General features: G+C 44.9%; 1 protein-coding gene across 1 annotated transcript in view; it reads left to right on the top strand.

Moving 5' to 3' along the window:
- The window catches only part of FCHO2 (FCH and mu domain containing endocytic adaptor 2), a 724,395-nt gene that overhangs the window by 533,795 nt on the left and 166,609 nt on the right, over positions 1-23,991 (top strand). The window contains exon 20 of the mRNA XM_069224082.1: positions 7,065-7,176. Coding sequence (XP_069080183.1) covers positions 7,065-7,176 — 112 coding nt within the window. The remainder of the gene's footprint in view (positions 1-7,064; positions 7,177-23,991) is intronic.

Raw genomic sequence — 23,991 nt, 5'->3', positions numbered from 1 at the left:
CTTTATTTTAACAGAAGCCAATCAAAAACGAAAAAACTACATATCCCAATGTCTGAATATGTCACGTGATAACCATAGAGGAGGATGTCTATAAAGTGTTGCCTCACACCAACCAACTCCTCTTTCTTTGCCAAATACTCGCAACAGAATTGAAAGTCACAGTCTTAAACATGAATCCTGCAAACAAATTACTGGAAACAGATGACATGGAGAAACAAAGAAGTGGCTCCTTCCATCCTGGAAACCTGAAAAAACGACAGAACGATCTGAGAATTACTTCTCCTCATTTCCCAGAAAAAGAGAAAAAATCAGGCCATAAAAACTGAACATCATGAAATGTTCCTTATACATACTATCAAAGAGGGTGGGATAGCACTGAGATACAATAAACTTGTCCATAATAAATCTCATATTACCATGATGTACCACAAAATAACATATATAAACAGTGCAGTGGGATAATCCTCGCCTCCGTGTCCTTAATAGAATTGAAAAATTCTTAACGTGAATGCTAGAAATTGTTTTATTCTATGTCAGGACCAGAGGCCCAGAATCTGCTTGTTCAAAGCTGATTTACCACCACCAATGCAATATCTACAATAGGTTTTACAGTAGAATGTTTTAAAAGTAGATGGGGAAGACCAGTCTGCCGCCCTTAGAATATCCTTTAAACGTGAACCCAAAGCAAAAGACTTCAAAGCCATAGCACCTCTGGAAGAGTGAGCACCAAATTTTGAAATATCAATGCCTGCTTCATTCAGTAACTATCGCATCCATCTAGCCAAAGTGGCTGATAAAACAGGGTGATAAGGTTTAACCAAAGAAATGATTAATTGACCCCCCCCATATCAGAACGAAACTCTTCTGTACTCACCTCATAAGCTCTGAGACACTGCACCACACATAGTTTGAGATTGTCTATGAAACTGGGATAAGATACTGACCTCAGATTACATTTAGTTCTTCTTGAAATGGAAAAAGTCACTCCATCGGGAGAAAACTCCCTCCCTGCTAAGTCCAGAGCTCTAACATCTGAGACTCTCTTACAAGAAATTAGACATAACAACATCGTAAGTTTGGCCTAGAGTTGCTTTCTAGATAAAAATCTATTGGGCAGCCATGATTCTAAAAAACGTAGAACAATGTTCACATCCCAAAGGGAAGAGTAGCGAGGACGAGGAGGATTAACCAATCTGATACCTCTCATCAGTTTACAAACAATGGGAAACTCTCCAATAGGTTTGCCCTCAATAGGCAAATGCCCCGCCGATTACAGATCGATGGTTATTAATTGATCGAAAAGCTAGACCTGATGCAGCTAGAGACGATAAAAAATTTAGGACCAGACAGCAATCTGCTGAAGAAGGATTTGCATCCCGAGCACTACACCAAGCACTCCAGCGTTTCCAAGCAGAAGCGTATCTCTTGTGTGTACTGTAGGACCAGGAACCCGCAATGATATCAGAAGATTCCTGCAAAAGGCCTGGGACACTTCATTTTTCCCTGAAAGATGCCACGCCACTAGGGATAACTGGCCCAACAGAATCAAGGGATGGGGCAGACCCAGAGGGTCCTGGAGTAGATTCTTCCTGAAAGGAAGCAAGATCGGATGATCTCAACTCAACTCCATCGCTAGCTGAAACCAATGCCTGAGACCTCCAAAGAGGAGTCACCAGAACCAGATCCGCTTGCTGATGCCTGATCTGTGCCAACACCCTGGGGATTATCAAGAAGGGTGGAAAAGCGTATCCCTGTTCCTGAGACCAGTTCTGAAGGAAGGCATCCGATGCCGATGCTTCCGGGTCTGGCCACCAACTGACAAAACGTTTGATCTGCCGATTGAGGCGGGACGCAAATAAGTCTCTCGAGAAAGGACCCAACCGGGCAAAGAGTGTCCGGAAAACCCTGGGGTGCAGCCTCCAATCGCTGTAATCTCTGAGATGCTGTGAGTTCCAGTCCGCAACAAGGTTGTTGGTCCCAGGAAGATACTCCGCAATGACTGAGATCCTGTGTTGAAGGCAAAAGTGCCAAAATTCCTTGGCAATCTCTGCTAAAATGCAGGACCGGGTTCCCCCCAATTTGTTGACATATCTCACCACTGAGATATTGTCCATGCGCAGAAGGATACAACAGTTCGCCTTGAGGGGGAAGAGACTCTTGATCGCAAACAAGCCTGCCAAGAGCTCCAAACAATTGATGTGAACATTCAGTTCCGTTTTGGACCAACAGCCTCCTGTGGAGACTGATCCGCAACGGGCTCCCCAACCCCAATGACTGGCATCGGACTCGATCACTACATCCGGGGACGAGCTGAAGATAGCTCTGCCGTTCCATGCCTCCATGTGCTCCAACCACCAAGTCATCTCTGAACGAGCTTCCTCGGAGAGGAGAACTTGGTCCGCATAACTGAAACTCTTTTGAAGATGAGAGACTTTCAACCGTTGAAGGACCCTTTAGTGGAGAGGACCCAGGAATATCGCTTGGATAGATGAAGAGAGCAGGCCCACCATGCGGGCAGTCTCCCTCAATGATACAGTCTGTTTGGATAATAGAGATCTCAACTCCCTCTTGACTGAATGAATCTTCCCCGGGGGAAGTACTGATTGAGACCGAATGGAGTCTATCTGGATACCCAGAAAATCCATCTGTTGTGATGGGTTCAGAATGGATTTCTGGGCATTGATTATAAAACCCAAGCTCTGAAGCAGGGACACAGTCCACACCAGATGAGAATGAAGAAGGTCTTGGTTCTGGGCCATGATTAAAATGTCGTCTAGATATATTATTAGACGGACCCCCCGAGACCGCAGGGACTCTACAACTGGTCGCATCACCTTCGTGAAACACCAGGGGGCAGAAGACAGGCCAAAATGAAGAACCTTGTACTCGTAATAATTCCCAAAGGAATTGAAGAAACCTCAGATGCGGAGGAAAAATAGGAATCGTCAGGTAAGCATCTTTCAAGTCTAAACGGACCATCCAATTCCCCTCTTGGAGCATGTCTCTCAACAAATGAATGCCCTCCATCTTGAAATGACGGTATATTAAGAAACCGTTGAAGTCTTTTAAGTTTAGAACCAGACGTGAACCCACCCCCCTTCTTGTCCACTAGAAACACTGGACTGAGAAAACCGGAAGGGTGTTTTGGTACCTTGACAATGGCGCCTTTTGTTATCAGCGCAGAAACTTCTGCGGAAATGAAACTGTGTTCTTGAAGGGAAAAATATGTTGAACGAGGAGAACACTGTTGAAACGGGGACTCGTAAAATTCTAGTTTGAACCCCTGTACGGTCTCTAAGACCTAAGCATCTGAAGTAATTAGACCCCATCCTTGCAGAAAACTCTGAGTTCTGCCCCCCAATATTACATCTGAACTTGCAATCAATCTCACCTGTGGACCCTGACTCCTGGGAGAAAGATTGGTGGCCTTTGGATCTCCCCCTGCGGAACCTGGAGCGACCAGCTCTCGGTTGTGATGGGTAGAAGGTTAAAGAGGAGGAGTCATACTCCTGAAACCCGCCTCTTCCATGATGGTAGTAACCACGTTGAGGGCCTTTCTGGTTGAAGCGTCCGAAGACACGCCCTATGTAGCGTCCGGCCCCTCGAAAAAAGTGGACGCAGCACACGTCTGATTGAACCTTGGGCCTTGTCCAAACTTGCATAGGTTGCCACAAATTTCGAAGGTTCCTTTATAAAGGGAGAACCAAACAGTAATCCCTGAGCCACAGGGCCTGATTCAGAGGTGGCCTAATCTGTCAACTTGGGGTCCAACTTCATCAAAACGGAGCGACAACGCTCCGACGATATTGCGCAATTTGCATTGCCCAGGAAGCAAAGCGGTCTTTGAGCCCAAGGGTTAATAGCTTCTCCTGATTCCTTGGCCAGAAAAGCCATCTCTAAAGTATTTGTAAGTGGGCCAGACACGTCTAACAGTTTATCCTGACAACCACACCAGGCGCGATCACTACCTTTTTTTCGGATCCTTGGCAGATTTTTTAAGAAATGTGACCAAAGTAGGATCCAATTCTGGGGTCTCTGTTACCTTGGAGGGGAAATCCGGCCTGGGGCATTCAGACCGCAGCCTGGAGCGAACCTCCTTATCAAAGCTATGCCTGATGTAGTATTCCACATAATCTGCTACTTCCGGAGGTGGCACCCACAGCGAAGACCGGGGATGGACAATTTCTTCCGGTTCGAAGGTCAAGACTCTCGGAGTAGGAGCTTCCTGGTGATGAGACTTCCTTTTGCGTTTCCAAGGGGGGTCATCCCCCTGCTCACAAGAGTGATCAGAGGAAGAAGAGGAAGCTGATTCACTAGTAGCTTTCATATGTGACACTGAAATTGTAATCATGTTCCCTGGCCATATTCCTGATAAGGCTTTCAAAGTCCGCAGAATCTGGGTTAAGAGTCTGCTTAGTGGCTTGGGTATCCGCAGATGGGAATGGTTACAAAATGGACTAAATGCCAGACGGGGCTACCCAGCCTTGTTGCGCCTCAAAACCCAGAATGTGGTGCTTAATGGGTTTAATAGCCTGAGCCAAAGCTTGATTAACTATGATGCACCCCAGCGTCCAGAGCATACACCAAGTCCTGTTCAAAAGAACCAGCCTGTTCATCCAAATAATATCCATCCTCAGCTTGGCCTTCATAACCAGCCATGCTGTAACACAGCAGAGGGACTCCAAAGGAGCAGTAGAAAATGTAATGCAGGGCAAAATAATTCCTATTAGGATGTGGAGGGAGCTGCCCTGGAAGCAGAGACACAGTAAGTGCAGGCCCAGCCTGAATCCAAATGTCTTGCAACCCCAGTGTACATGCACTGGGGTGTAAAGGGGGAGCTTGAGCTGGCCAGGAGATGTAGTATAATATCAGTCTCAACAATTTTAAATAAGGAATACCCAACAAAACTCTCCTGTTTAAGAGCGCGTTAAATTCAGAACTCGACGAGTTCAAACAAACACTCCGATTTACGAACGTGCTAATAATTAGAACTCTTTGAATTCAATCAAGCAAAAAACGCTCCGATTTACGAGCGTGTAAAAATAGAATCTAGAGTCAAGGAAAAACAACACTCTGGGCTAAGAGCGTGTTATTTTTAGGTTGCTGCCACACGCGATCCCTGGGGGGCAAGTAAGTCGACGCTTGGAGAAACGAGCTTCTATTTTTAGACAAAACGAAACTGAAACCGCCCATAAAAAAGAGGACTGCGCGGAGAACGCGCGTGTCCTCACTCCCCTGCTCCCACTGCACAGGTTAATGGAAAACGAACCTATAGGTCGCTCTAGGAAGGGCAAAAAAACGCTCCCAAACAGAAAAACACACAGTAATAAACACTGGATAATGTAACATAAATGCACTTAACTGGCTGCGAAGCAGCAAAGAAAGAGGAGTTGGTTGGTGTGAGGCAACACTTTAGAGACGTCCTCCTCTATGGTTATCATGTGACATATTCAGACATTGGGCTATGTAGTTTTTTCGTGTTTTCGTTTTTGATTGGCTGCTGTTAAAATAAAGAGCATAGAAAGAGAAGCATAATCTGAGCCTCTGGTCCTGACATAGAATTGTATACCACCCACAGGCACACGGGCTGGTGACCAGCCAACATTCAAGGAAGTTGCTCAAGTAACCCTAGTAAGATACTCTCTGTTTCCAGTCGAAGGCGAACAAGCTAACACTGGCCATCAATCTTTCCTTAGACAAGCAAATTGTAACGAAATTATACACTGGAATGAAGGCGGAAACCTCTGTAGTAATGCCCAGGGCAAAGATGCGAAAGGAAACTGTTCCGGGCTGTGCAGTCTGTGATAAGGAACGGCTGTTTTGTTGTACCCAAGCGAGCTCCTAACGGTTTTTTAAGATGATTGCACTTTAAGTTCCTGCATTACTTTATACGACACCTTTAAAAATGCTAAATTATAAACTGTCTTCCTGTTCACTGTGTGCATGATGAAGGCACCAGATGCCGATTTCCTCCATCTAGTGTGGAGTTGTACACAGATTTTTAAATATTGGGTTAGTATTTTCAGTAGATTATCAGAGGATTGTGACAACCCACAACCCACCCCCCACCCCCGCACATGCTTGCACTACTCACTGGGTTGCAGTGTACAGAGACCACACAATGTGTCACTTCATATCCATTGCTGTACTGCTGGCGACGAGGAGAGTCGCCTGTGTGCGGAGGAGATTTATCATGGTATATTGCAATGAGCAACTTGCTAACTACTCTTCTGCGCTACCCTCGACAAACTGACACAAGTAGTTCTGGGGCCCAGTACAGTCCTGTCTGATGAACAATGCTAAACGGACTTGAGGAACCGCAGTTACCATAGATTACCTTGTTGGATATCCATGGGGAATGTGGGGCTCATGGCAATTCGTTAACAATATATTCATTATCAATGCCTGGCTATTCTGGTTCTGCTCGGTTGTACGTGCCCCCCATACTGTGCCTTCCCTCTGGACTCCAGGCTGAAAGTCCGTGATTTGCGGCCTGTCTCGCACAGGTGGTTCGTCTATGATTAGTTATCACAACTATTATACTCTGCCAAATCTCTGCTTTTTTGATACATGAATGCCATGATTGTAATTGTAAAATCTCAATAAAAGAAAAGAAGTTTCCCAAATAAGGCATTTGCAAGAATGTATTATTCCCCTACTGTAGTTGAGCAATTTATTGTACCAAAATTGGAAATATTTGCCCCGAAAATTTATTTGAAAAAGACACAGGTCAAAATTCAAATGTATTTATACAAAACCATATAAAATATAAAAACAAATGCTATACTGATGTAGCAAATTGAAAATTCAGTATCACAAAACTTGTTGAATGAACTTCAGCGCCTTCCTTTATTACATTCAAATGGGTTTCCACATCTCACCAGACATTTGGCTCGATTCATCATATCAAGTGATACTGTGTTAGAAAGTATATTATTATTAAACATGGGCTCAACGCGTCTAGTTTTTCCTTTGATACACAGGCATTAGTCAAACTTTCTTTTTGTACTTGTTTGTTTTGAAAATATATTAAAAACAAATGTGTGATGTCTTTGATCTTTTAGGTATTTCACGTGGTCCAAGCCCTGTGACCTTAGGAAATCAAGATACTCTTCCTGTTGCCGTAGCACTGTCAGAATCTGTAAATGCATACTTTAAAGGAGCGGACCCCGCGAAGTTAGTGGCACATTTATTTATTTATTTCTGTTTTTGCTAGTTTTATATAGCCCGTTTAGTTGTTCAAAAATGAGTAACGTTTGCCTGCCGTTTGTTTGAGAAATTCTGTGGGGCGTGAACAACACGACTGGAAAAATACAGGTTGTTGTACTTAACATTCCCTTGAGTTGCATGATGGCATACCAGCCTCCTATGCCAGGGCTCCGTGACCTAAAGTCATATGGAACACCTTTACCTTTGAAAGAATGTTTATCCATTTTGTTCAAGGATTCATACATTAATACATTTTGATATATGCTTAATAATACATTCACTGTATTTATACAATTCATCATGATTCCAAAGCATTTCCTCGACCCATTTCAGGATATTTTATCCTTTCACCAGGAGGAAAATACGTATTGTCTACGAAAAATGAAATAAATACTTGCATTATTTATAACCACTTCATTTTTTTTTCACAATTGTATTTTAAAGGCACATGGATTGTGAATCAAATCTGTTCAGGGAGCCACGATCAGTTTACAAAAGCACCCAGTGGCCATGTATGACTGCACTCATTATTCAGGAATGATCTGCCAGTAACCAAATATATGTTGCTTTCTGCTTCTCCAAATAGTAGTGCCATTAAATATTTTTTTATGGCTGTCAAAACTTCCTGTTACTACTTACCGATTGGAGCGTCCCATTATTTGATGCTCAAACATCCTGTATTAATAAACCCTCTCTGATTTCAGTGATGGATTTAGTAATGCATGCACACGGAGGGCACCTAGAGGTCCCCCCCTGAAAACCTAACTGACTGCTAGTGTGTTGACTGACTTGTCTGAACCAGCACAGCTACCCTGGACAGATGTCTGACCTCCTGAGGTGAGGGCCAGCGCTCTCGGAGGCCAGGCACAAAGCCTGCTCTGGGCGGAGGTGTTATCACCTCTTCCAGGCAGGATGAACATTCCAGGGTGGGAAGCTTCAAAGGACAAACCACTTTCGTTACGTGACCCAGGTCTCTCCAGATGGCAGAGAAGGCCACCCCCCTGCCCTGACCCCACTTCTTGGCGACAAGACAGGCAGGAAAATCAGTAAGATTAGGAGGTGTGCCCACATCACGCTAGTCCCACCCCTAAATGTAAATTAGCACTTGTATAGCGCACTACTCACCCGTTAGGGTCTCAAGGCGCTGTACTCATACCGCTATGGAACCCCTCCTGGCTTTTCCCTGTGAGGCGCCCACTCCTGAGCACCCCCAGGGTGAAGCCAGGCATCCAAGCGCTGTTGGGGCCGTTGTGGAGATTAAGCAAGCTATTGCCCAGAGTTGCAGAGTGGGACCCATGAATTAGATTAGGCACCGAGGCGAGAATTATCTGGTCAAGGGGAATTGAGCCCAAGACCTGCCGAAGCGGGACTTGAACCCTGGTCTTGAGCCAGATCTCTGCTTCAGGGTCTGCCGCTCTAACCATTGAGCCACACTTCTCCACTAAGGTGGGTCAGTGGAAGTGGACACCACTTTTAAAATTCCTTCATCTTGTTTTGGATGGAATTAGTATTATAGGGTCAGGGTTACGCCCACTTTCCAGTGGAAGTAGTCATATAGAGGGTGTAGTCCCCCAACAGGTAGGCAACCCATTGGCAGCTACCTGGCACTCCCCTTAACACCCTTAAATTGAGTATTTAAGTGGCACCCCTGAACCTTAGAACTCAGATCTCAGCCGACCTAAGAAGAGCCAGACACCACGGAAGTCACACCAGCAGAGAAGCCTGAAGACATCAACTGATTTGGCCCTAGCCCTACTGGCCTGTCTGCAGCCCTCGAAGAACCTGCACCCAAAAGATGACTTGTCCTGCACCTCAGTGTCCTACATTGGTGGAACAGCAGTGGGGTGTGCGACTTTGCATTTGCTGATAACACATAGTAAATAAGTGACTACATAAATAAATCAAAAATTTGCCTTTAGATAAATTGCATTTTTTAACTGGTTATGTTTCCGAATTCCTAAAAGTAGTGTTAGGGCCTTGGTTAGGTCCCTGTATCTTAACAGTAAAAAATTTTAAAAACTAACTTCAGTTAGGACTGCAAAAACTTGTTAGGATTTTTTTCTCTAGCTCAAAAAGGTCCCCACTTCGTAAAATAATTAGTACCACAGAGGACAGAGTGGTGGAGCTCAACCTCATCCCTTACCTGCAGCTTTCCCACAAGCAGTTAAGAGCACTCTGTAAAATGTACAGAATTAAAACAGGCTCAAACCATACCAGTGCAAGGCTTCAGGAGCTACTTGCAGCGTATGACCATGCCCATCCTTCTTATGAGGCCACTGATCCTATTGCTTAGGATCAAGACAACCCAAGTGAGGAGGAAGAAAGGGACCATCCTCAACTTGAAATACAGGAACCTGCACCTCAAGTGTCTAGGACACCTCCCTTTATTGAGGGTGGCTCAGGTTCCTCAAGGTCGAGAGATAGAATCTGAGAGACAGATGCCCTCTTAGAGAGGTTAGCTAAGAGACTGGACCTGGAACACAGGATCTTAGCTATGGCGATGGAAAGAGCAGAGATGGGTGTAGCACCAATGAATGGTGGAAGCAATATCACAACTAGGGACAAAGTAGAACACTGTGACACTAAAATCCCCAAAGGAATTGTCCCCAAATATGAAAAGGGTGATGACATCACCAAGTGACTCATAGCCTATGAGAGGGCCTGTGTTTACAGAAGACTTAAGAAAAAGTACCGGAGATCTCTCGTTTGGGAACTGTTCTCAGGAAAGTGTATGGATAGACTCCTCACACTGTATGAGGCATATGCAACCTCCTATGAGCTCATGAAGGCTACCGTGATTGAGGGATTTGGGTTGACTCCTGAGCAGTACAGAATCAAATTCAGGGAGATTTAAAAAATCTGGAGTCAGTTTTGGGTTGATTTTGTGGACTTCTCAGTGAAAACTCTAAGTGGCTCGCTAAAAGGTAACAATGTGCATGATTATTGTAGGAAGGAACCACTTTCACTTCCACCAATCAGCGAGAGAACTCGGCTCCTCCTCGTACACAAGCCCATGTCCCTGCATCCTACGCATCCGTGGGCCGGTCAATCCGTCTCTTATATCGCACCCAAATCCTGGAACTACCATCTGTAGTGCTTTCCTCTTATTTAGTTTCTAAGCACTAACATAACACAACAGAAATGCACTTCTGAGGTCAAAGAAGACTTTTATTGTTATTTTATTCTTCCCCAACCACAATGTTTATGAATGAATGACGAATTAGTAGCTTTCAAGTCCGCGTTAATCAAACAAAATATATCAGTTTGCAATATACACAGCAGGTTATATTTATAAGATATTGAATGCAAAGCAAAACAAATACTTCACCGTGTAGGAACTATTTACAGCTACATCTTTCTAAGGTCTGCAAGCTGATGACCCCTGTCAGCCGCGAGAAAGAGTGTCATCTACCCACACGGGATGCTGGCAGCTGGCGCCAAGCTCCAGCACGAGGTCCGGCAGATTCGAATCTGACTCTCTGCAGCCTGTTACATTCGTTACAAAGGTGTGCCCCCTCCTCTCAGACCCGGGAAACTGAGCAAGCCTTTTGGAGACTGGCCAGGTCTCCAAGACTACTCCTGTTCCCAAGCTCAAGGGAAGAGAAACGACGCCCATGTACTCTCTCTTATCAGGTCTAGTCTACTGTGAGAGCAAAACATCTTGGTTCTCTGGTGCAAAAACACAGCTTGGAAAAATACAGCTTAGATTCTCAACTGCCATGTCTAACTCCACGTTAAAGGCAATGGGCAGCTAACCTAAATATCAAATGCAATGTCATGTTAAAGGCAATAGGCAGCTAACCTAAATATCAAATGCAATGTCTAGTGTCATGTCAAAGCCAATAGGCATCTAAGCTGAATACAAAATGCAATGTCTTATATCATGTCAAAGCCCATAGGCAGCTGAGCTGAATATAAAATGCAATGTATAATATCATGTCAAAGCCAATAGGCAGCGGAGCTGAATACAAAGTGTAATATATAATATCATGGCAAAGCCAATAGGCAGCGGAGCTGAATACAAAATGTAATATATGATATCATGGCAAAGCCAATAGGCAGAATATCTAATAGCATGTCAAAGTCAATAGGCAGCTAAACTGAATACATCATGTCAAAGTCAATAGGCATGCAATGTCAAAGCCAATAGGCGGCTAGACTGGATACAGCATGTCAAAGCCAATAGGCAGAATACAGAATGTAATGGCTAATGCAATGTCAAAGCCCATAGGCGGCTAAACTGAATACAGAAAGCAATGGCTAATGCCATGTCAAAGCCAATAGGCACAATACAGAATGTAATGACTAATGCAATGTCAAAGCCCATAGGCGGCTAAAATGAATACAGAAAGTAATGGCTAATGCCATGTCAAAGCCAATAGGCGGCTCAACTGAACAAAACATACCATGTGCTACTGGTGAACATTGAGCAACTAATATGCGCAGTGGTGAAACACAAAGTCATTGGTCAAAACAAACTTTATCAAATGGCAGGACATTCCGCCCTTTGACCAATGAATTTTTGTTTCACATATCTCATATTTAAAAAAAAAAAAAAAAAAAAAAAAAAAAACATCAGCACAAAAAAAAACATTATGATCAAAGCAATCCCTGTAAAGCAATAGAAGTGAATTAACACATTGATTTCATAACCTTTCACATCAGATACATCTACATAGAAAAGACTGGGCAATTTTTTTTTTTTCTGAATGAGTCTCTAATTCAACAGTGTTAGCAATTTGATGTGGCATGAGTTCTACTCATGTAAAGGTGCACGGTCCACCTGAAAGGTTTGCTGGAAGGTAAGCAAAAGTCAGAGTTCCATACGAGAGGGAAAAAAAAAAAAAAACACAGCGAACAAGTTGAACTTGAACTGAAGGCGCAGTTTGCGCAAAATGGATCCATGGTGCTGGCACTTTACTCAGCCAGGTTCAGGTTGGGGATTCGGTCCCTTCCCCGACCCCACACGCACACACCGGAAGGGGGACCACACAGCACACTCAGGGACAGTGGCGAAACGTGGTCGGATCTGCAAAAGAAACAAGTATGACTTTTCTTGCAAATAACATTTTTCATTTAAACTGCACCCTTCCTCTTTCTTTCCCTGTTTTATAATCAGCAGGACGTTTTTGGGGCCCTTTGTTATATTCACTGCAGGTTCTGGAGGATCACTTGGGGCTTCAGCCCACACATCAGTACTGAGGTTTTTATCTGCTGCGCCACAACTCCCCTTTTCTTGCACTGTCAGAAGGGCTGGGGCAGACTCCTTCTTTACCAAACCTCCATTCACTGCATTTTTGCCAATTTGGGCCATTCTGTCTCCAATTTGTATGAATGAATCAGATTCTTTTCTAGGTATCAGCATAATTTCGATTTTTCCTTGGTAATTTGCAGCAATCACCCTCCCTAAAACCTGATCAATTTGCCATTTCTGTTCTGGTAACTTTCCTCTCCCCAACTGCTCTGTGACTGCTTGCATGACAGATTGCTTTTGTGCGTGCTGCACAGTTTTTATCAAATCTAGGCGAATGTGCATCTCTCTCATCTCTGCCCACCTGTAAGTGGCCTTTTCACATTTCTGGGGCACCCACATAGCCATCCCCACTAAGGCAGAATTCTGGGTGAACACTTCTCTCTCTGCATTTTTCTCATTAACATCTGCAAGGTAATTGAACCAGTTAGGTACAAGCCATGTGGCTAAAACATTATCAAAGAACCAAAAATCAGCATAAAAATGACACATCTCACGTAGCTCTTGCTTTAAAATCTGACACACATTATACAACGCTGTTCCTTCTACTGTGCCAGAAAGCAACATTTCAGTCAATGAATCATTAGTAAAACAAACATGCTTTTTATCTTCAGTGGACACGAATTCAAATGGTGCACACAATTTCATCAGTAATTCTTTTATCTGTGGTACTCTAGCCCTGTCTTGCAAGTACCAGATCCATTGTATGATTCTAGCTAGGGGCACTATTTTCTTCCCTTGTTCATGATTTACATGTACATCAGTATTTCCTTCTTGCACTGCGCAGAAACCTAAAGTCTGCATTATTTCATTTGCCAAATCACAAGCGCGCAGCTGCATATTATTTTTCACAGTGACCATATACAAAAGTGTTAGGATTTCACTCAAATGAGGGCTATTCTTTTTCCAAAAATCAAACAAGCTAATGAAAGTCGGCTCTTGCTCTAAAATCTTTCGTTTTACTTGTGCATTTTGCAACGGTAACTCGTAAATCACATTCTGAGCTCTCTCGTCCGTGTTATCAGTTAAGGAATGCATTTTGGCTGCCAAAAACCCTGGCTCACACGGAAACTCAGTGCAGCTCGGAGCTGTCTTAACCCCCTCATTACTGGAATGGGACAAGAAAGATTCTTCAAAAACAGCCTTTTTATAACTTTCAGTCGGGCTAATTTGCTCACGTAAATTCCTATTTTCATGTTCCAACTTCCTACATTTCTCCTGCATTTCTCTGTAAGCAGATAAAGGTATCCAGACCTTTCTGTCATCATTACTTCCAAAACACACTTTTTCTACATATATACAACGGGAATTATTTCTCAAAACAACATCAGGCATTTTAGCTACACATGCATTTTCTTCTGTAATTTCCCAAACAGAAAACAATTCACAGTTTTTCTTAGCACCATCAGGCAGTTCATCAACACATGTATTCTCAGACATGGTCTGCCGTGCTACTGTGATTCTCCAAACAGAAAACAATTTCTGTAATTCTCCAAACAACAAAAAAACAATTACACTTTTAAAGTGTGCACTTAGAAATCTACTAACTCGTCAAACCCCTTAATCACCTCTTAATGACCGACCCCACGACTCCAGGTACCAATTGTAGTGCTTTCCTCTTATTTAGTTTCTAAGCACTAACATAACACAACAGAAATGCACTTCTGAGGTCAAAGAAGACTTTTATTGTTATTTTATTCTTCCCCAACCACAATGTTTATGAATGAATGACGAATTAGTAGCTTTCAAGTCCGCGTTAATCAAACAAAATATATCAGTTTGCAATATACACAGCAGGTTATATTTATAAGATATTGAATGCAAAGCAAAACAAATACTTCACCGTGTAGGAACTATTTACAGCTACATCTTTCTAAGGTCTGCAAGCTGATGACCCCTGTCAGCCGCGAGAAAGAGTGTCATCTACCCACACGGGATGCTGGCAGCTGGCGCCAAGCTCCAGCACGAGGTCCGGCAGATTCGAATCTGACTCTCTGCAGCCTGTTACATTCGTTGCAAAGGTGTGCCCCCTCCTCTCAGACCCGGGAAACTGAGCAAGCCTTTTGGAGACTGGCCAGGTCTCCAAGACTACTCCTGTTCCCAAGCTCAAGGGAAGAGAAACGACGCCCATGTACTCTCTCTTATCAGGTCTAGTCTACTGTGAGAGCAAAACATCTTGGTTCTCTGGTGCAAAAACACAGCTTGGAAAAATACAGCTTAGATTCTCAACTGCCATGTCTAACTCCACGTTAAAGGCAATGGGCAGCTAACCTAAATATCAAATGCAATGTCATGTTAAAGGCAATAGGCAGCTAACCTAAATATCAAATGCAATGTCTAGTGTCATGTCAAAGCCAATAGGCATCTAAGCTGAATACAAAATGCAATGTCTTATATCATGTCAAAGCCCATAGGCAGCTGAGCTGAATATAAAATGCAATGTATAATATCATGTCAAAGCCAATAGGCAGCGGAGCTGAATACAAAGTGTAATATATAATATCATGTCAAAGCCAATAGGCAGCGGAGCTGAATACAAAATGTAATATATGATATCATGGCAAAGCCAATAGGCAGAATATCTAATAGCATGTCAAAGTCAATAGGCAGCTAAACTGAATACATCATGTCAAAGTCAATAGGCATGCAATGTCAAAGCCAATAGGCGGCTAGACTGGATACAGCATGTCAAAGCCAATAGGCAGAATACAGAATGTAATGGCTAATGCAATGTCAAAGCCCATAGGCGGCTAAACTGAATACAGAAAGCAATGGCTAATGCCATGTCAAAGCCAATAGGCACAATACAGAATGTAATGACTAATGCAATGTCAAAGCCCATAGGCGGCTAAACTGAATACAGAAAGTAATGGCTAATGCCATGTCAAAGCCAATAGGCGGCTCAACTGAACAAAACATACCATGTGCTACTGGTGAACATTGAGCAACTAATATGCGCAGTGGTGAAACACAAAGTCATTGGTCAAAACAAACTTTATCAAATGGCAGGACACCATCCCCCTGTGCCACCTGTCAGGCCAGTAGTAAGACAAGTGGACAACCAAAATCCACCTTAATTCCACTTGCAGTGGCAGGGGGTTCCCTTTGAAAGGGTTAGGATGGACACTGTTGGTCCCCTTGACCCTCTAACAGCATCAGGGAGCTGATTTATATTGGTAGCAGTGGATCATACCACCAGGTACCCTGAAACAATCCCCTTAAGGATTACTACTGTCCCTGCACTAGCTAGGGCTCTCATTGGTATTTGTACCAGAGTGGGCTTTCGTAAGGAGGTGTTCAGACATGAAGATGGTACCTCTGTCTGACTTCCTGAAGCACATGTGGGCTGACTGTGGTGTGATCTATACGTTCTCCACCCCATATCATCCCTTGTGCAGTTGTCTTGTTGAGAGATTTAACTAGAGTCTCAAAGGCATGATTTGTGAGCTCCATGAAAAAAGGAGGAGATGGGATGGCCTACTTCCATGCCTATGTTTTGCCTATGGGGAAGTGCACAAAAGGGAGTAGGGTTCTTCTCATTGGAACTTTTGTTTGGGCATCCTGTTAGGGAACCACTGTGCCTTGTGAAGGAAGGATGGGAGAGACCTCCCATAGAGCCCAAGCAGGGCATTGTGTATTATGTTCTTGGCCTTCACTCAAGGATGGCTGAGTACATGAAAAAAGCAAACAAAAACCTTAAGGCCAGCCAAAAGCTACATAAGCTCTGGGTTGACCAAAAAGCTGCACTGGGTGTATACTAATGTGGGCAGAAGGTATGTGTATTGGAGCCTGTGACCCCTAGGGTCCTTCAAGATAAGTGGAGTGGACCCTGCCCCATCCCAGAAAAGAAAGGGGAAGTCACCTATCTGGTGGACTTTGGCAGTTGGAGGAACCCCAAGAGGGTAATCCATGTAAACCACCTGAAACCCTACCTTGATAGAGCTGAGCTGGCCATGCTCATGGTCACAGATGAGGGACAGAAAATTGAGAGAGAGCCTCTCCCTGATCTCCTCTCCAGCAATCCCAAAGATTGCTCAGTTGAGAGAGTAATCTTTTCAGACACCCTCTCTGACCAGCACCAGACTAACTGCAGGCAGGCCTTGCACCGGTTTACTGAACTCTTCTCTCTCACCCCTGGCAGAACTACCTGGTGTACCCATGATGTGGACACTGGGGGCAGTTTATCTGTCAAAAACAAAATACACAGACATTATGACCATGTCAAGAAGAGCATAAAATCTGAACTCAGCAGGATGGTAGAAATGGGATTTGTTGAGCACCTGGAGAGCTCCTGGGCCAGCCCAGTCATGCTAGTCCCCAAACCTCATTCCCAGGCTGTAAAGAAAGAGATGAGGTTCTGTTTGGACTATAGGGTTCTCGATGCAGTGACCAAGACTGATACCCACCCAAACACAGGGGCAGATTAACTAATTGTCAAGAGTGGGACATGTCCTTTATCCCTGGCGCAGCTGATTCCTTGAGGGTCCCCGTGGGCCCTAGAGCTCTACCTGGTAAGGAACCAGGTCCATGGACTCAGTTCCCTCGGAGGATAACGCTTCTTCCTGAGAAGAGACATCTTGTTTCTTTTGCTGCTCATAAGCTGGACCCCAGTCTTCTTGCCCTTTCTCTTGGAAGGTTTGACCATTATTCCAGGCTCCAACACTTCTTTTTCACCCTGTGCTTGGCTTTGTGCTCTTGTTTTTACGCATACCATCTCAGAGATTCCCGGCTTGGCTGCATGGATTTTGAGTTTTTTCTCAGCCCAAGCTGAGGACTCCAGATCATTACCTTGCAAGCATTGCACTGGGATTGCAGAAGAGACCACTACCTGTTTCAGGCCAGTAACCCCTCCCCATTCTAAGGTCACAATAGCCATGGGATGGACCATAGTTGCATTGGTAACTGGATATGTTTGTGTAGCCAAATATTGTCCTGGGGAAACCAGTTTTTCTGTCACCATGGGGACACTGGCACCTCTCTACCTTTGTACAATTAATCAAGCGGTGCTATCTGTATTTTTGCTTGTTAGGGGGGCAGACAGCAAGTATGGCAACATCCACCCCACCCTTGGAGACTAAAGTAGCTTCAGTGTGAACCCTGATTTGCTCAGGGCACACTGTTGATCCCACCTGGAGACTGGCTATACCAGTACTAACTGGAGGATGCTAGGGGGGATTCATTCTGGGACGGGCAAACCCTCCAGTTTGATGTCTATTCTGTTTAAAGTTGAAACACCAGGCCTTTTTGAAATCCAAGTTTTTACCCATGTGAGTATTGTGAAGAGGCTCAGGCCCACCCTCCTGTGCAGATTTTTGGTGCCCTGAGAAGACTCTTCACATTTATCCTTAGATTTCTCACCAATCTTTCCCTGGGAAAGCTTTGTAACCTCTTTCTTTTGGTCACCCCCAGTGGATGTTTTAGTCACCTTTGTCTTGACCCAGTGGTCTGCCTTCTTTCCCAATTCCTGGGGAAAAATTGTACGTATGTCTACCAGGTATTGATGCAACTTGTCATTGAAGCAATTAAAATATGTTCTTTCATAAACAAATTATAAAGCCCATCATAGTCATGCACTCCACTGCTAGTTATCCAACCATTTACTGTTTTCACTGAGTAGTCCACAAAATCAACTCAGGACTGTCTCGAGGGTTTGTGAGGCCCCCTGAACCTAATTCTATACTCCTCAGTGGCGAATCCAAAGCCCTCAATCAGGGTAGCCTTCATGTGGTCATAGGATTCAGCATCTGCACCAGTGAGTGTGAGGAGCCTATCTCTACACCTACCAGTAAACAGTTCCCAAAGGAGAGCTCCCCAATGAGATTCTTTTAGTTTTCTGGTTGCACAAGCTCTCTCAAAAGCTGTGAACCATTTGGTGATGTCATCACCTTCTTCATCTTTAGAGACAATCCCTTTGGGGATTTTTAGGCCATCGGAAGGCCCTCTGACCCTATTTAGATGGCTGCCACCTTTAATGGGTGCTAAGCCCATTTCTGCTCTCTCCCTCTCTATAGCTAGGATCTGTTCCTTCAAATCTAATCTTTTGTCCTTCCTTGCTAAAAGGAGGTCTTCTTCATTGAGGCTGACCTCAATGTTCCCAGAGGAACTGGACTCCCCTTTGTAAGATTCAGATCCTGTAAGTACTATCCTTGGCGATGGGGGCCTTGGGGCCCTGTTCTCCCTAGTTAGGTGAGGAGGGGGGAGTTCATCCTCTTCATCTCTAACATCTTCCCCATCTGAGGGGGGCCTTCCTCCTCAGCAGGGTGGTCCCTTATATACTCTGCCAAGAGCTCCTGGAGCTTGATGTTGGTAGGGTTGGACCCTTTTGTAATCTTTTTTAGTCTGCAGAGGGACCTTAACTCTCCATCTGTAAATGGAGGTAAGGGGTGAAGTTGAGCCTCACAACCATGTCCTCTGAGCTGCTCATTATGTTACTAAAGTTGGGGATTATTTTAAGGAACTAAAACCTACTTCTACTACTTACCCTTAACTACAGTAACGTTTAAATCTAAAAAAGAAATGCTAAAGGGGACTTAACCAAGGTCCTAGCAGGACTTAACAAAATTTAGAACAATTTGACAAATTCAGTAATCAGTTACTAAAGGCAATTTTGGAATTTAGTCGTGTGATCAGGTATTGGCTGAGTAGTCCAGAAAATGCAAAGTTGTAGACCCCTCCGCTGATCCACCAATATAGGAAGCTGGCTTTGTATATATTATATAAAAATGAGATATAGTGTGCACAGAGTCCAGGGGCTCCTCAGAGGCTTAACAGAGGCTAAAGTAGATATTACCAATGCTCTCTTTTGTGGTAGTGTGGTCGAGCAGTTAGGCTTATCAGAGGGTAGTGCAAAACATTTGTTGTACACACACAGGCAATAAATGAAGCACACACTCAATGACTAACTCCAGGCTAATTGTTTTTATAAAGCAAAAATAGATTTTGTTACTTTATTTAGTTCCAGTGTCCGGGAGTTAAGATGTCCACAGGTTGGGGTTCAAGATAACCCCAAACAACTACCACCAGCAACACAGGGCCACCTGGGTGTAGAGGTGAAAGAAGTTATAAGATTCAAAATAGTGTCCTATGAAGACTGGGGACACACTGAATCAGGCCTGCTTGCAGGTAGCTACCTCCATCTTCGGAGGGCAGACCTGGGGGCTTAGGTGAGCACTGGGGGTGGGGCACAAAGGTCACCACCAAACACACACCCTCAGCGGCACAGGGGTGGCCGGGTGCAGGGTGCAAACAGAGCATTGGACTCCCAATGCTTTTCAATAGATTCTGCAGGGTAGTTCCAGGGGGTCGGTTCCAGACAACCACTGGCTGGACAAGGAGGAGGGCCTCCTGCTGGACGTAGCTGGGGTTGTGATCGGATTTCCCAAGGCCAGGGGGCTGCTGGTGCAGGGTGGCATAATACATGCTGCAGCCCTTGGGGACCTTCCCTGGTCACAGGGTCCTTGGTACCATGGGTATCTTTTACAAGGGACATAACTGTTTGCCAGTGGTGTGCCAATTGTGAGAACAATGGTACAATGTTTGGGAAAGAACACTGGTGCTGGGGCCTAGTTAGCAGGATCCCAGCACACTCTCAATCAAGTCAGCATCAATATCAGGCAAAAAGTGGGGGAGTAACCATCTCACAAAGGGGCACTTTCCTACACTTTATAATCTTCCCCAGGTGCGAGCCTGGATCCTGAAACTTTTTTTCTCATAGCACGTCTGTGCATCAGTAGAGGGCGTCGCTCGACTCCGTATCGACGTCATCCACCGGATGTGACGTCAGCGGAGTCCAATTAACCCCCTCTCTGACTCCAGTTTCTTCTGTCACTATTTTTGGCACTCAAAACGTGGAGTCGCACATAGAACTGAACTGCCTATGGAAACAGTGTGCTTTGAACAAAAGACACACTTGTGTCAATTAATCACTGAATTCTTAATTCTAGGTGTTGATTTCCATAGCAAAATCTTCCGAGACCTAAGAAGGCTGAGCGGGGAGGATGGGCGGGTCGTTAAGGAACCTGCAGCTTGATCCTGTCTCTATCTGATAACGCATTACCAAAGGTAAGTAACTTTTTCATCTGATAGAGACATCTAGGCATAGATTCCTTACTTTAAAATCAGATACCAAAGCATAGTAACCTGGAGGTGGGACTGCAAACTGAGACCTTCGAAAAAGTCTAAGTATCACAAAACCGGTCTAGAACAAGAGAAAAAGACCAAACAATCATAATAATTAAAGTGAGTAATAATATAAGCAGTCTGCATAAGGTTGGTGGTGGGTCCTTCAGAGTGGCACAAATTGGGGTAACATTTACTAGGGACTTACAGGTGGCTGAAGGGTCTGGTCACTGGGGATCAAGTGACCCAATGTCTTGTTTTAGGAAAGTGACACTGGCAACCTGTTTAGCAGGATCCCAATGCACTTCAGTCAAAGTTTCATAAAAAAAACAGGCAACAAGTGTGTGTGTTGGGGGGGATACTGCAACCAGAACCCAGCTCCCCACACTGTCTCTACAAGATAATGCATTACCGAAGCTAAGTAACGTTTTCACAATCTTATGTGGGCTGGGCACAACAGTCTCGCTAGGCAGAGCAGCTTCATCATTGGTGGCCTTACTGAGCCACGCCTGCCTGAGAACTGGCTTTTCAGGGGATGTCCAAGCTTCGCCTATGAACATGTCCTTGGGTGGCTTCCCTCTATTTGGAGACAGGGCAAACTCAGCACTGGAGAACTATAAGGATAGGAGAGCTATGACGAGATCCTGGGCCTTTCGATGGCCCCTTGCTAACCCCAGTCTGCCTTTCGCTCCTTTTGTGGCCACTGAAGGGGCTTCCACCCGCGTCTTTACCTGCAAAGCCTCTATGGCACACAAGCTCCCCATCCTCTACATGGTGAAGGATGAGGTACCCACAGACCCTGTGGGTTGGGCAGCCAGAGTTCGGGCCAGGCCATCACCCTCCCTGGCAGCCACAGCCTCCAAGCCCCTTTAGTTTGCCCTTCAGCTATTCTGGGCAACCAGTGGGAGGCAGGATATGCCATCACCTGCACCACTGGAGGTTGATAATATCCAACCGTTGGGTTCTGAATAGTCTGCGAAGGGGCTACTCCCTCCCATTTGTGATCACTCCTCCACCCTATGCCACCGGGTTGCGACACGCTGATTGAGGACCATCTCTCCTTACTTTGCCAGGAAGTGGCGGCTCTCTTGGCCAAGGGAGCCATTGAGAGGGTGGCAATATTAGATGTAGGTTGCAGTCGTTCCTGCTACTTTCTGGTGCCCAAGAAGAGTCCTTCATTCTAGCTGTAGGAAAGTAACACCTTTCTGGCATAGTTACATCAACATTTTGCCTGGTGTCAGTATGTTTAGCATGTAGTACATTGGGATCCTGCTAACCACAACCCCATAGTCAGTGCTCTCTCCCCTAAATTTAGTTGTAAGTTAACAAGTACACCTCACAATTGGCATACTGGTACACCCATGTAAGTCTCTAGTATAAGGTACTTAGATACCCAGGGCATTAATACACCAGGGGTCCCCCATGGGCTTCAGCATGTAGTGTGCCACCTTTGGGTGCCCATGCAAAGTGTGACTACAGGCTTGCCATTGCAGCCTGTGTGAAATGGTAAATGCACCTTTCACTCCAGGTATAAGGTTTGCCTTTTATTATGGTTACTGCACTCTGACTCTGTAAGTCACCCTTAAGGTAGGCCATTCAGCCTAAGGTCAGGGTTCTAAGTGTGAGGGCACCCCTGCATGAGATTGAGGTGCCCCTACAAACCCCAGACTCCGTTCCCTGGGCTTTGTGAGTTTGGGGAAGCCATTTTAAGGTATTTAGTGGACACTGGTCAACACAAGTGGTCCAACTACATAATAGCTTCACCGAACATAGGAATGTTTGATATCAGACACGTTGGAATCATGCAACTAGTCTGATTCCAGTGCTAGTTGCATGAGACCATATACTCAGGGGGTTCCATAGGGATCCCCCAAAGTCTGCCTGTACAGCCTTGCAGAGTCTGCATGCCAGCCCATGCTGCTGCTGACCCCAGACACTGTTCTGCTCGCTTGCTGCTGACCTTAACTCGAGCAGGGGAAACAGACCAAAAGACTTCCTCTAAGATAGAGGTGTGACCACCTCTTCTTTAGAGATAGGTGTCTCTAGGCTGGTGAGGGGGTGTCTCTAAGCACCACAAGACTGCTTTGAAAGGCACATTTGGTGCCCTCCTTGAATAAACCAGTGTGCACCAGTGACATACCTGTGAGCTTCTGCCTCAATACTATTAACGAGGGGATGCTCCCGCATTAAGAGCTCCTCATATCAGATTAGGCATCCAAAGTGGCAAGGCCAATGCCTCCTTCTGATACCAGGACAGCCTCAGTGGTTTCTCTGACTAGGCCAGAGTCCACTGCAGTACCCAATGTGAACCCAGCTACCCCGTGGTTGTGGTATTACTACCAGTGTTACTGATAGGGGCACTAGGGGAAGTAATAGTAGTACTCTTGGTGCTTTTCTTGGACCACCCCCCTGTCCAGCTCCTCCCATAGGGTGGTGCCAAAAGTTCTGCCAGGTGGCCACTTGATTCTGCCGTCTTGGAAATAAGATGAACAGAGGCCCCTGGGAGCATCTGGCCGGTTAGTCCAACTTGATGAAGTCCCTGACCTCCTCAGATAGGTGGGTCACTGCAGTAAGTGTTAAACCCTCTTCCTGGGTTATTTAAGGGCTCTCCCGAGGGTGGGACCCCAGTTTCATCTGCAAGACTTCAGGAACCATCTGCAAGTCTCCTCTGCAAGACACTTCTGCAGCCTGGACACCAGAACTACTACTGTTCTTCGCTGGAATCAGAAGCAAGACTGTAACCAGTAGTGTTGCGTAGGCTCTCATTATTCTAATGAGACTACTGGATTTTGAGCGGCAACCCACTGCTGGTGACACCTGTCGCTCCGATCCGGGTTTTGCTCCAGCTAACTAGCAGTGCCTCATCTCTACCAAAGGATAGTGATGATTGGGCAGCCGAGCGCATGACGTACTAGGCTTCTCAGGGAAGTCGTGGTTACTCATGTCGCATCCGGTTCTCTCATTTACAATTCAGTCTCATTTATAAATGACAGTCAGAGGCAGTATATGTTCCAATAATGAGTTTAATAAAACAACTGCATCTTAGATAGCAAAGCATCAGCTGCAATAACCAGGACGACACAACATGACAGTATTAAAATTGTAATGAGAAGAGTGAAGCATAAGAACAACGCTATCATATTGCCACTATAATCGATGAACTATTTCCTAATTTGAGCACATCATGTTAAGGCTCTAATTCTGCCTTTCAGGTTCCCCTGGGAAGACATCAATCCCCATACCTGAGCAAAGGCCTGTGGTCTGTATTAGCATCAGTAGCGAAGCATACAGCAATCGGCATACAGTTGTGGCTCCTGGGCTGAAATCACCCTCTAACGTGTAAGGGACAAGGAAGTGTTTATATAATAACACAGCTGATATTTTGAGAAAATGCCCCTACGTAAGGATGTGTA

This window comes from Pleurodeles waltl, chromosome 1_1, assembly GCF_031143425.1.
Source record: "Pleurodeles waltl isolate 20211129_DDA chromosome 1_1, aPleWal1.hap1.20221129, whole genome shotgun sequence".
NCBI classification, from domain to species: Eukaryota; Metazoa; Chordata; class Amphibia; order Caudata; family Salamandridae; genus Pleurodeles; species Pleurodeles waltl.
Note: the sequence above shows the minus strand (reverse complement) of the source record. Positions and strands in the feature narration are given on the sequence as shown.